At 52.3% G+C, this 13,328-nt stretch overlaps 5 protein-coding genes across 5 annotated transcripts; 1 reads left to right on the plus strand and 4 right to left on the minus strand.

Moving 5' to 3' along the window:
- Nucleotides 1-288: 288 nt before the first annotated feature.
- MAM_08292 (uncharacterized protein) lies at nt 289-862 on the minus strand (the record flags this gene model as incomplete). The annotated part of the gene is made up of 3 exons (XM_040827090.1): nt 289-537; nt 629-774; nt 838-862. 3 exons carry the CDS (start codon nt 860-862, stop codon nt 289-291), a joined length of 420 nt encoding a protein of 139 aa, XP_040674936.1.
- Nucleotides 863-2,819: 1,957 nt separating this feature from the next.
- On the plus strand, nt 2,820-3,349 carry MAM_08293 (uncharacterized protein; the record flags this gene model as incomplete). Its single annotated transcript, XM_040827091.1, has 3 exons — nt 2,820-2,841; nt 2,902-3,059; nt 3,119-3,349. The coding sequence occupies 3 exons, from the start codon at nt 2,820-2,822 to the stop codon at nt 3,347-3,349; spliced, it is 411 nt and encodes a 136-aa protein (XP_040674937.1).
- Nucleotides 3,350-5,354: 2,005 nt separating this feature from the next.
- On the minus strand, nt 5,355-6,273 carry MAM_08294 (uncharacterized protein; the record flags this gene model as incomplete). The annotated part of the gene is made up of 3 exons (XM_040827092.1): nt 5,355-5,714; nt 5,771-6,137; nt 6,218-6,273. The coding sequence occupies 3 exons, from the start codon at nt 6,271-6,273 to the stop codon at nt 5,355-5,357; spliced, it is 783 nt and encodes a 260-aa protein (XP_040674938.1).
- Nucleotides 6,274-8,387: 2,114 nt separating this feature from the next.
- On the minus strand, nt 8,388-9,795 carry MAM_08295 (Arsenical-resistance protein ACR3; the record flags this gene model as incomplete). Its single annotated transcript, XM_040827093.1, has 4 exons — nt 8,388-9,041; nt 9,131-9,217; nt 9,276-9,403; nt 9,501-9,795. 4 exons carry the CDS (start codon nt 9,793-9,795, stop codon nt 8,388-8,390), a joined length of 1,164 nt encoding a protein of 387 aa, XP_040674939.1.
- A 1,335-nt stretch (nt 9,796-11,130) lies between these two features.
- MAM_08296 (uncharacterized protein) lies at nt 11,131-11,370 on the minus strand (the record flags this gene model as incomplete). The annotated part of the gene is made up of 1 exon (XM_040827094.1): nt 11,131-11,370. One exon carries the CDS (start codon nt 11,368-11,370, stop codon nt 11,131-11,133), a length of 240 nt encoding a protein of 79 aa, XP_040674940.1.
- Nucleotides 11,371-13,328: the final 1,958 nt, after the last annotated feature.

Genomic DNA, 13,328 nt, shown 5'->3' on the forward strand with positions numbered 1-13,328 from the left:
GCAAATCGAGGGCCGGACGACCAGGTACGGGCGAGGGTTAGGGTCACAGACAGGTCACCGGCACATGTACATGGACACGAGGGTCTGGCGGACAGCACACCGAACACCTTGGCACAGCAGCGACGGCGAACAAGCATGGGCGGCAAGACATAGATAAGATGCCTGGATAGGTCACTGGCTGCTCGTACGTAAAATCGACGACCACGACCACGACCACGACCACGACCGAGCCATCCCCCCCGGCGGGCAAGGGGGCTTCCCATTTCTCGACCCACAGCCCGTCGGCGGCTACTTGTGGTGTTTTGGCGGCCAGATAGCCTGCTCCATTTTCCAGGGGGCACCGATGACGCTGATGTCGATCTTCATCCAGACCTCCTTGTCCTGCTTGAAGAAGACGACGTCTCCCGTGGCGGAGGCGAGCCTGGCGGTGGCCTTGACGCCGCGCTCGATGCTGCCGGAGACCTTGCCGAGCTGGATGTTGAGCAGGTAGAGCACGCCCATGAGGGTGTCCTTCTCGGGCAAGATGTAGCCGTCGAACTGGGCGAGGTCAGCGGGCGGAAAGAAGGAAAGGAGGAAAGGAGGAAAGGAGAGCGACGGAGGGCCGTGGAGGGCCGTGGGAGGCGCGTACCGTGACTGGGCCGACGTTGGCGCGGACGTGGTGCGACTTTGGCAGGCCGACGTCGGCCATGGGCGACTGCTGCACGTGCTGGATGAAGGTGAAGGCGTCGGGCAGGTTGTTCTCCTTGTTGGGGGAGTTGACCTGGATGACGGCCCCTGTGGTGTGGTGCCGTCAGCATGTCGCGGCTCACCGGGGGTGGCCTTTGGGGACGGACTCACCGGTGTTGTGGGTTGCCTTGTCCATTTTGCGGACAGAGTTTCTGCAGAAGCCGAGGGGCCTGGTTCAGGAACGGTGAGCTGGGTGATGCTGGTTGTCGTTGATGTTTTTCGAGAGCTACGCTCGCTCGAGGAGGACGAGGGGTTGCTGTGTGAGTTGAGGAGGGGGACGACGAGATGAAGGTACGGAAGACTCGTTGGAGGGGAAGGGGGGGGATGAAGCCGGCGAGGCTTGCGGTTAAATAAGAATACCATACCTGGTGTCGTGGTCTTGAAGTGAAGCTGTGGTGGTTTGGCAGGACAGCCCGTGGGCTCACAAGGTAGACGGACGGACGGACGGACGGACGGACAGACAGACAGACAGACAGACACGCAATCAGTCACATCACGGGCTGCAGCCGAGCGTCCAACGGAAAAGGCAATACTCGTCTTGCAGGAAGCTGGCGAGGCGAGGCGGCCGGCGTGCGGTGCGGAGACTTGTAGATGGTTTTTACCCGTCACAAAAAGTGAAGCTCAGCTGCTGGCTGACGCAGAGTCAGTCAGGCTCTGCATTGCACGGCAGGTGAGACAGCACTCAGCAGCGTTGCACTCGGGTCGTGCGCTTTGAGGCATGTACGTGTCTTACACGGCGGACGGCAGCCTTATTGCTTCAATGTGACAAGTTCAAAGTAACATGTTATCAGTGAGAGAGAGGGAGAGAGAGAGAGAGAGAGAGAGAGAGAGTAAGCCGAGTCCTGCGTTTGCGCGAGGAGGTTGAGCATGAAGAATGAAGAGACAACGTGTGTCTGGTGAGACAATGGCGTTGCACTCACGTCCTGGGCTCAAGGCAGCGTGTGTGTAAATGAGAGGCGATGCACGGAGCAAGAGACGTAGCAGCACGTTGATATGACAAGCTTGAAAAGCAGTATATTAGTAAGAGAGAAGATGCATTCTGCACGTCTTGTCATGTGTTTGATGCGTCAGACGAGGAAACCAGACGACGATGCGTGTCCAAGAGGAGAGCCATGGGATAGCAGGACCAGACGAATATGACAAGTGAAAGGCAACACTCCGCGGACTGGTGAGCGACAACACAGGCCGCGTCACATTCACATTCACATTCGCGCAATGCCTCGATGTGACGAGTCGACAGAATGCGCGAGTAATAATGCAGAGAGAGTGCGAATCCTGCGAGCAAAAGAGCATGGTGCGCCGTGAGACGTGTGATGCGACATGACGAGCCGACAGGACATGTCCTAGAGAGACCATGCCTGTGTCTGCGACTGAGACCAGCGTCGTTGCCTCTTTGTGCCGAGTCGACGCGATTCAGTTGCAGTCGGGTGGTGAGTTGGAAGGAGACGCAGTCGAGGGAAAGATGGGTGAGGGCCAGTCAAGATGGTGCTGAGTTTTACGTGACAATAGACAGATGGAGAGAAGATATGTGACGTGCAGCCGAGACAGCAACGTCAAGTCTTGTACGACTATTCACAGAGCACAACAACATGTCATGGACAGGAGAGGATACGTAACCCGCAGCCGAGACAGTGGTGTCGAGTTGATATGACGGGTCACGGCGGAACACAGCACGACAAAGAAAGAATGACGACAAGCGAGCAGACTGCAGCCGTGAGGGTGCAATGGCATCGACACCGAACAGAATACGTGTCCTGCACGTCGTGCGCGGCGTCGCAGCGGACAGTAAGACGTATGATACAATCCGCGTCGAGTGTGTCGATGTGGTATGCAGACAGGCAAGCATATCACGGCCATCCGTACTGAGGCATCCTGGGCGGCAATGCCGCCTCGGCTTCGGTCCAGAGCACTTAAAGGACCATCTGGCCATGCCAAAGTAACCAGCCCAAGCGCAGACACACAGCTTCGTCGTGTTTCGGACTTGACGAGTCCATCTGCTCAAAAGCCTGTGTTGGGAAGCAGCAACGACAGCAGCAACAGCAACAGCAACAGCAACAACCTCTTTCGGCCTTGCCTCGCCAGAACAACCCATCATGGCCGATTCCTACGTCGGGGGTAAGACGGCATTGTCCCACGCAGACAGAAACCAAGCGGTCGGCTAACCGTCCTGTCCAGGGGTGCAAATCAAGCAGTTCACCGAGGTGAAGGAGGAAGACGATGCTCCTCCAACGTTCGTCTTCGAGCAGCAGCTGCAGGCCGAGTCTGTATCTGCTCTCGAGCTCGACATGTATACAGCTGGAAAGAGCATCAGCTGGGGCTTTGGTCCAGTCAATGTAGAAACGAGCCCCCCTGCCACCATGTTGGAACAAGGGACGGCTAATCGGGAGAACAGGTCAGCGGCGCCTTGGACACTTCGACATGGGAGGCATCGCTCGAGGTCAGCGTTCTGGGCATCAGCATTGGCAAGGCCAGCGGGAGTCTCATCAAGGGAATCACTCTTCGTATCTCCTTGTTCGTCGCGAGCGGTGAAATCACCTTCTGGAAGAAGGGTTCAGAGTTCTGGATCAAAGTCACCCTCAGCGGCCTTGGCAAGTCATGGAACTTCGAGAAGAAGATTTTCTAGGTGATTGCGCGGGGGTATACAGCTCCAAGTCAACCAGCTATGCAATGGCAGACCTGCCGCGAGTACTTCAATGCCTAGTCCAACTTGTTGCAAATATTGCCGGGCTCGATGGCCTGACATTGAGCCACGGGCATGTGAGAATGTGTGCCAGCAGGTGTGATGCATAATCCGGCATTCTGTGCGCAGGTAGCCCTCCCGTTCCGGGTTCCCGGGCAGAGCAGAAAAGGCCAGGACAGTCTCCCGTCCCGTGGTCGAGGACGATGGGCACGAGGCTCCGGTGCTTGTTGTCGAGCCCACCAACATCAACATCAACATCGGAGGCGTCGAGAAAAAGGACCTGACAGCGCCGCGACCTGAATCATGACGTGACGACGGCATCTGCGGCTCTGGTGCGTCGACGGATTGATTCGGGGTGGTTGCTTTCGTGTGCCCTCGCAAGCCACGCGGTCGGGCTGGCTCCGCGAGTCCCGGGTTCCCTAAACTCTGACTGATACTGATGATGATTGAATGCTTCTTGCTGTCACGGGGAGAGTCATACCAGGCGGCAGAAAGCAACGTGCGTGATCCGGCACATGCCCTTCCTTGGCCTTGAAACTTTGGAGTCGAGGCAGAGAGCGTAGAAGTGACGGCAATATTTCTTCGGTTGCCTACCGTACCACACGGTGCCCCGGCGTAGGAAACGGGAGGGCAGAAAGGGAGCAGTCATGTTGTTGGATGCAGCCGGCCTTGTTCAGTCAGGTTCTGCTGCTGCCCGATCGATGGCCTGACGCTGCTGCGACCCGTTGGCAATAAATATCTCGACATGCTCATTCGGCAAGGCTGAGAAGCTGGTCGACGGCTTTTGCGGGCTGGACTGGGCCGCGACAGGGCATGTCGACAATCCCATCATCCTGAAGCACAACCGCGAGGCCTTGTTGGTTTGCGATGCGTTGACCTCGTCGTTGGGGAGAGGGTCTCGTTGCCTTGAAATATTTTTCCGACCGCAAGTCTGGGTACGGTGTTGACGATGAATTGGACTCGAGCTCCTCAGCTTCCCGCATCGTGTACTTGCCATGACCGATGACTTGACCAACCAGCAATGCAACCAGCCACCAACGCAACCGACAGTGAGGGTAACAAGTGCGTTTTTATCAATACCGAGAGTCGCACGAATGCAGGGAACTAGCAAATCAAAGCTACAGAATCTTGTGCAGGAGGGCGGGACGAGGCAGCAGGCGAACCATGGTCCAGTCCAACCTGCGGGTAAAGGTCCGCGGGTTCACATTTCGGATGCAGTGTCCGACCCTCTTGATTTTTAAATTATACATAAAAAAATAGCGGCCCCGTCTGACACATACGACCACAGCCGCCAGTAGAGCTCAGAAACCCGTCCGATCTTCCAGGAGAATCTGGCGGGCGCTAGATTAGTAGTTAGGTCGGTGACGACTAGCGAATAATCGTGCCCGCCCCACTTTATGTGGCTCGGCTAGCAAAAGCCCTCACCACCAAAGGTGGTGCTCGACAGCAAGGCGGGCCGGACACCAAGGCGGGCCAATTTTCAACCTAATAACGCTATTAACCTCTTCGCCTATAATGTACACCCTTCTCGTCCCAAATTTCTAGTAGATCTAGTACAGAATCCAGACGCCATTTACGTGCCTTTTTAGCTGCTTCAAAAAACGTCCTCTTGGCGTGGTTGTGGCGCCTTTTGTCGGCATGCTCTTTATGCTTGCTGTTCGCCTGATGAACTCGAGAAAGGTCTTTGCAAAGGCGTGATTGGAAGGAGAAACGGCGAATGGTTGACGCGACAGGTATGCATTTGTTGGCGGTGACGGGAGGGGAGCCATATGAAGAGGTGCATTATCTGTTGACTGTTTTTCTAGACCGGGAAATAAAAATAGGACATGTATAGAAAACCAGATATTACAGCCCTTTTTAAAAAAAAAATCAAAAAAATCAAAGGTCGTCACTCATTCATTGGAAGCTTCAACGAAAAAAAAAACCCCGGATGTAATTACGCAGCTCATTAAAGATCCACCTGATCAATCGCCGGCCACCATTGAGACCAGGCCCCCTGCTCGTCGAGGTTATTGCTGACTTCCGCGAAAAGCTGGTTCAACAAGGTATTAGTGTCGAGCTCGTGCTCGTGCTCGTGCTCGTGCTCGTGCCCTTGAACCGGCCAAGTCGCCTGCGCCGAGGGCCGCTCCGCGCCCCGAATCTCCCGAGTATGCGCGTCGGATCTATCCACGACACGGAACTCGTGGACAGACTGGTGTAGAGTATCAAAGTCTGCTCGTGTGCGCCCCTGGTATCGTGTCCGGTCCTCGGTTGCTCGCTCGTAGAGCACGGATGCATGGTGTATCGTTTTGATCTTGCGCGTGCCGCCCTCTCAATGTTAGCGCAACGGTGGCCACGGTCGTGTCATGCTTGCGGGCGGCTTACCCATCCGTCGGCGATTTTCCAGACAAGTCGAAACTTTTCCAGGTAGTCGAGACACATTTTGAGACAGTCGCTTGCTCGCGGGCTGCGGCCCAGGTTCATTCGGGGGTATTTCGCCACGTAGAGGTTGAGGTAGCCGGCTGAGAATGCGCAGAACCCGGCAAAGGGCGTCATGAGATGCACGCCACACTCGGAGGCCTCGTGTAGAATGGCGGCGATGTGCTCTGCCGCGCCGAAGAGGAGTCGGGAGCTGTCGTCCCACCAGCCCTCGGGGGCGGGCGCCCCCAGCATGGGCTGGTCGACTGGACCCCGTGGCTCCGACTCCGGGGTCGGCAGGAAGGGGAAGTACTCGCGGTGAAGCATGAGGGTGCTGACAAGGCGTAAGCAGGGGCGGCGGCGGCAAGTTGGGAGCCCCGTCGACCGCTACCGCTGTGGGAAGGGGATTCTTACCTCACGTAGTACAGGAGATTGAGGTAGACGAACGTCTCGCCGAAGCCGAGCGTCATGTGGACGGCCACCGAGTTGCTGGGGTAATGGAGCTTCCGATGCTGGCCTGCCCTCCAGGCCTCGAGCTGGCTTCGGGATTGTGACTTGTATGTTTTCTCTATTTTTAGCTCTCTTAATAAATTTTAAATTATACATATATTTAAATAGCGGCTGTCCCTAGCACATACGACCACAGCTGCCAGAAAGCTCAGAAACCCGTCTGATCTTCTACGATAACCTGGCAAGCGCTAGATTAGTAGCTAGGTTGGTGACAACTAGCGAATACCTAGTGTTGTATGTTTTTTTAGCCCCCCTCACTTTAAAACTATATAATATATATATACTTTAATAGCTACCCTGCTCAGCACATACGACCACAGCTGCCAGCAAACTCAGAAACCCGTCCGATCTTCTACGATAACCTGGCGAGCGCTAGATTAGTAGCTAGGTTGATGACAACTAGCGAATACCTAGTGTTGTATGTTTTTTTTGGCCCTCTCAACTTTCAATTACACATGTAGCAAAATAGCGGCCCTCCCCAGCACATATAACTACAACTGCTAGAAAACTCAACCCATTACCGCGATGCACCAGATGGCTCGAAGCGGTGACGAAAGTGCAGCCGTGGCGCAGCCATTGTGGTTGCCACGATTGCTCAGGTAAGGTGGTGCGCACACCTAAACAAGTCCCCAGGCGGTGATCACCGGGATGACATGTTTCGATAGTCTGATCAAACTCGCTTCCTGCTAATGATGTTTCGCCGTTCCGGATAGCCTACAGAACAGCCCACCTTTCTCACGAAGAGTGTGGGATCATGGACGAAAACTCTCTCGGCGACCCGCTTGACCAGTCGCCCCGAAGACTCTCAATCAGGCGATGGCACAGGGACGCCAAAACGGCCGCGTTTACTCATGGCAGCGATAGGGAGGCTGCTCTCTATCCCTTCTGCTCCTGATGTCTCCCTACTCCTCGCCTAGACCGGGAAGGGATTCCCTCAGGTCTGGTCTCGTGCAGTCCGTCAACACGTCCAGAAAAGCGACTCGAGGTGCCGAAATATTCGGCCATTAGCGTAGGTTGTGACAGCAATAAAAGGCAGCCTTAATTACCTGACGCGGCCTCCAAGGATGAGTAATATAGCTGGTTGTTCAACTTGCAGCAAGAGCTTTTGCCAGTCGAACAGGCTGCGTACTTTAGGAGCGACGGATGTAATGAAGTTAGCGCTAAGGCATTGTAGCGTCTGGACCTTTTCGTCAAAATAAGAAGAGACAAGGCAGCAGATGCAAGGCACGACTAGGGACACGTGTTAGTTTCGGCAAGCTTAAGCAGTCTAACGATAAAAATAAGAGCCTGTGGCTTTAGGTTGGCAGTACTATATAAATAGTATTTGCTTACCTAGCCTCTACGATTATTTGTGCACGCCTTCACTCTAACTAGGTCTGAGATGCATGGAGAGTTACGTTTAACATCCACAAGGAGCCTAAAAAATTCATTTAGGTTACGTGTGTATATTTAATGATAAGTGACAAGGAGCTAGGCTTAGACACCTTTACTGGGGAAAAAGACAAAAAAGTATCTGTCACTGTGCCTGCTGAGGCTCACAGAAAGAAGCAGAAATAGCAACTTAAACTTAACCCTAATCTGATCGCCTGTCAACAAGGCATTGTCTGTCGCAGCACGTCTTGCTTCCTTGTCAAGCCTGCTGGCAGAGCAGAACAAATACTCTTAGACTTCCACCATGCAACCACCTAAGGCTGATCTTCTTAACAAGGCAAACGAACGCGGCGTTAAAGGTCTCGCGAGAGAGGTTGTCTACCATGAAGAAGTCACTAGCATAAGCAGGCTGCGCAGATTTATACGTCCTTCTCGCCATCGCAACCGCCGCTGAGCCACTCCTTCAGCCAGTTTCCAGGTCTCAGTATTGCCAGCAGTGGACACAGCAAGAGGAAGTCGGCGGACTGGTCGAGCCATTCATCCGGAGTGACATCTAAGATGGCGTGCGTGCTCCGAAACCGAAGAGACAGGCATAAAAGCGGAATAGTGCGGAGGATAAATTACAGGTCCGCGGTGTATCCAAGATCTATAAAGGTGAAACCAAAGAAACCAGATGATTTGATCCAGGTTCGATGGACAGTTTTTATTTCCAACCCCATCGATTCGACATGCACCGAACGGTATATACCAGCCCAATCAGGACAGGGACCTCAATCAGGGGCCCGACGGTGGCAGCTAATGCCTGGTCGCTGTCGGGACCAAACGTCGCCACGGCCACGGCTATCGCCAACTCAAAGTTGTTGCTTGCCGCCGTAAAACTTTGTGTTACCAAAAGAGGGAACTTGAAGCCGAGGAGTCGGCAAGTCGATAAAGTGGCCAAGAAGATCAGGACAAAATAGACCACCAGCGGCGCGGCGACCCGCAGGACTGACACGATCTGGTGAACGACCTGGTGACCCTGAGATGCGAACAATACAAGAATTGTATAGAGAAGGCCAATAAGGGACCACGGTGAGGCAAATCGAACAAAGACATGCTGAAACCACTCGTCACCCGCGGTTGCACGAAGTAGAAAGCGTGTAACAGCAGCTGCCCCAAGCGGAATACCAAGGAAGACTGCCACGCTGGTTGCAATGATCTGGTAGGAAATGTTCAGTGTTCCTGGATCCCCACAGATGATACTAATAAAGAAGACGGCAAGAGGTGCGAAAAGGACCATTTGCAGGAGTGAGTTGATGGCGACGAGGATTGCGCAGTATTCGTCGTCACCGCCAGCAAGGCCATTCCATATGAGAACCTACAGTGATATAAAGTCAGCGTCAATGTCTTCGAGGAAAAGAAGAGCAAAATGACAAACAGTCCCATGGGAGGGGAGAGTGGCTGTACCATGGCGATGCATCTCCCAAGTCCTACGAGGATCAGGCCAATGCGGAGATGGCTCTTGTCAGGGAGGAAGGCCCAGGCCAGCGCAAGCTATTCATCAGGATGTCAGCAACCGAGTCGCGCATCTCAAGGCAAGTGGCGTGCTAACCATGAGGAAAGGTGCAAGTATCCAGTTCACGAAGATGCTGAAGCATATTTGTTTCCAAATACTCCTGTGTGCGAGGAGTTTGTGTAAAGACTCGTATCGAACCTTGCATAAGATGGGGTACATCATCACTAACAAACCAACAGCTTTTGATTTGGAAAATGCGAAAATAAGCAACACTCATCGTGGGACATGAAGGCCGGTTGGACGGGGGAAGCTTTGGCATACCAATTGGTACCGATACGCCGACAAATTTGCCTCGTTGCAGCGCAGGCCCCATGTTGGGGACAAAGTTGCCCAGCATGATGCCAATGGCCATGGCCAGAAATATCCAAAGCGCAAGGAAACGGTCGAGTATTCCGAGACTCCTAAAGGCCGAGACATTTCGACGGGACGAGGCGTCGGCATCGACAGACATGTTCCCAGTGTCAGGTTGGTCATGACGACCCCTGGCAGACGTGGTCGAGGGCAAATTGGAGTCTGAAGCCAGAGAGTTTTGTGATTCTTTTTGCTCCGTGTCCATGGTGGTTTCGACACGTTGTGGTTGAAGGTTGGTAGTACGCATTGGTCTGGGAGTGGTTCTCGGATCAAGAGATCAAATACATGAAGGAATGCGGAATTGGGATGATGATATGATCTTTGGCCGCTGGCCGCACCGGCAGTCGGAAAAGCAGCCGCTGAGTGTTCAAGGGTGGATGGAAATGGGCCTCTGGGAGACTCGCCAAAGTCTGTTCGCGCGGTGAGCCTCGACCAATCAAATCCGGGGCGTGACACACTCCTGCAGTCCGCATGGCACCCTGCTGCTTTTGTGCAGGGGACTCATCGGTTTTGGAACAAAAAGGGATTCGCAATTCAACCGACGGCAATGCTGCTCAGACATGGAGCTTGCTTGTCAGAAAGCTCTCAATCCACCAACCTTTCACTGCCCGTGTCCTCTCTTGCGAATAATGCCTTCCTCAAACCAGCCTGCCGCGGCTCCCTGGCACGCTACGCCGCCTTTCCACCTCCAGGAGTAACGCGTGAAGCCGTGATTCAGATGATCAAGGGCAGCGACAATGACTGTGGGTATGGCCTCCTCCCGCGGCCAAGGCTGCCGTGTGGATGGCAAGACACAGCCTGGCAGGATTAGATTGGCATTGTATTGCTCGAGATCTTTCGCAGGAATGGCGAGGACAAATCCCAGGGGGCAGGCGCTTCCAGTTTGAGCGTCTTTGCACTTTACGCCCAACTGCTTCCCGAATCTGTGCAAGGGAGAACGGATGTATCAGCCTGGCTGAGGAGACTCGACGATACGGCCGCCAAAACGTTTCATGTAGGCGCTGGAGTTGTTACCAAGGGTTCTGATATCGTCTAATGAATGGTCAGAACGCGGTCAGAGGTCGATAAGGAATGGTTGGGCGCTTTTGCAATCCATTGGTGTGCCGATTGTTGTCTGTTCTGATCCATCTCGTCTCCCGTCACTGCCCCTTTTAGGCAGGTAAAGGATGTTTTGCGCAAACCACCTGCAACAACAAAGGAGGTCCAGCCTGCAAGCCAATGGATCTCCTCGGAACAGAGCGAGATTTCCGAATACCAAGCTGCCTTTGCTTTTACAAACTCCGTGGCAGATCCCCGGTGGCGATCAGCCTTGACGAGGATACGATTGTCTTCTCTTGAGGAGCAGGCCACCAATTTGGTGGTCGTGGAGGCAATCGACCCTGAGCGGACTGCAAACTTGCACGACTGGGAAATTGCCACGATGTCGTCAGCTCTTGCGCTCATGTCGGCGAGCTCACAGAGGCAACCGGTTCTGACCAGAGCGAGAAAGGAGCATTGTGGTTCTGACGCCGTGACTGAGCCGGATTGTTTACAACACAGCTTAGGAGAGGCTGAGCATCGGAGAATCCTCGTATTGCCCAGTCCCATTCGTTCTCACCTCGCCAGACCGGCTCCTCGCACCCCTATCAGCAACCTCAAAGTTGATCCTGGACCGGTCCTGCGTACCCTTCCTCTTTTGACAACATCTGGGGACAGCTAGAACCTTGCTGCTAGTGCAATCCGCCGGGTTCACTTTGTATGGCAGGTTGTCATTGGCATACGCACCTCCGTCATCGTCCATCTCAATAATATTAATCTGCAAGACCTCAGGGTAATCATTGTGAGGGGGATTAAGGTGGTTGGTCAAATGTGACTCCATAGTAGTCGGCTTGGCTGGTTAGTCACTGAGTCAGTTATAACCGATAATACAAGCGAAAAAAAGAAGGCAAGGGACGAGCTTGACTTGCGGCTTGCTTGAGCATCGAGTACATACTTTAAAGGCCGACCGCCTTCCATTACCCAGCCGAGGTATTGATCTCGGATGACGAGATCACCGACAATGCTTTCCGGCCGCGCTTGTCGTACGAATATCTTTTCAAACGCCAGTCTTGCGAGCAATGGCCCTGCAGGCTGCGGAAATGTATGTTTGAAAACATCAGTGTGCCATTTCGCCTCGGGCACCAGCTTCTGAATTGAGACCAAAGGTCCCTCGATCTGAATTCTCAGGGGTTTCTCCGCTGGCGGTGGGTGGTGATTATGCGCAGGGTTTCTAATGCAAGGCGGTATGTAGCGCTCTAGAGCCATCGTACAACATGAAGGACTGTTGGGCTCTGAGCTCAAATTGGCGAAGTGAAAATGCACATGAAACCGGAGATGGCTGAGATTTGTAATGTCCACGATTCGTCTGCGCATTATCCTAATTCCGTGCGCCTGCGTGGGCTGTGCCGTGCGGCAGCAAGGCTGCGACCCGAGGCGGAATGGCAGATACCAGGCCACCAATTAACTGCCTTGTTACGTGGAGCGCGACAGTGATCGTGACTGACAGACCAGCTCTAAAACGGACGGGTTGGCAGGAACTTGAAAGGACCGGCTCATAAGTAGTTTGGTGCATTGAGTACGTGAAAATTGCCGTCCATAGAGACAATTCCTGCCCAATCCCCAGGTATCTATATACCCCGGAACCTCCTGTCTTTGAGAGGGGATATAACTGGCCTTGAATAATTTGTAGCAGCGGCCAATGTTCCCACAGGGACACCGAAATATACAACATGTACATATGTATATCGTTCGCCCTTCCCTCTTGGTTGACTCGAATTCATTGAACATTTCCTAGCCCAAGTTCTCTGGCACTAGCTTCCATAATTCTTCCGTCTCGCTCGATAGCAACATCCACCGTAAGTCCCTAGACCTCGAACAGCTTGTAGATCTACACCCGTAGTGCCTTGGAGAAACGTCCGCCAACAATAAATCTTGCAGATGTGTACCTTTTCTACCGACTACTACAGTTGCGGGCATGTCTATGACACCAGGGTCGCAGGATGTCCTACCCCAACCTCTTGCGTCCCTGCCTATCGAGACGGAAACACAATTCTGGCAAATTGCAGTGCTCAAATATGTATCGCCAAAAAATGGACGTGGCCCACGTCACACTTTTGTGCAATACTCCTCCATCCTGGGACTGAGGAGTCACATGACCGATGACACCAGTCCCGACCTTGTAAAGGAAGATGATGTGGAAGAACTACTTAATAAGCTAGATATTAAGCTAAATAATATAAAGTATTATTATATTAATCTACAAATTTACTATACTTAATTATATATAACTTCTTAGAGAGCAGCTAGCTTAACTTTAAAGCTTAATAATATTATATTATTAAGTAGTTATAAGTTTATCTCTATAAAGTTTAAAAAATATTTATTTATTATTATAATATAAAGTTTATAGTATATTAAGAACTAGCTTTATAAAAAACTATATATAAGTATTACTAGTATTAACTATAGACTTAGAGAGAAAAAAGAGAAAAAGAAAAAAATTCTCTATCTTTTTTTATGCTAATATATATATAAGTTTTAGTATATATTTAATATATATTTAATAAGTTTTTAATAAGGCACTAATATAGTGCCTTATATATACTTAAGCCTACTACTTAAGTCTATTACAAGCAATATTCTATACTATAGGTAGAGAGCTATAGGCTCTAAGAGAAACTAAGAAAGTTCTAGTCTTAAATTTATAAAGTATTTTAACTA

The sequence above is a fragment of the Metarhizium album genome (assembly GCF_000804445.1).
Source record: "Metarhizium album ARSEF 1941 chromosome Unknown scaffold_49, whole genome shotgun sequence".
NCBI classification, from domain to species: domain Eukaryota; kingdom Fungi; phylum Ascomycota; class Sordariomycetes; order Hypocreales; family Clavicipitaceae; genus Metarhizium; species Metarhizium album.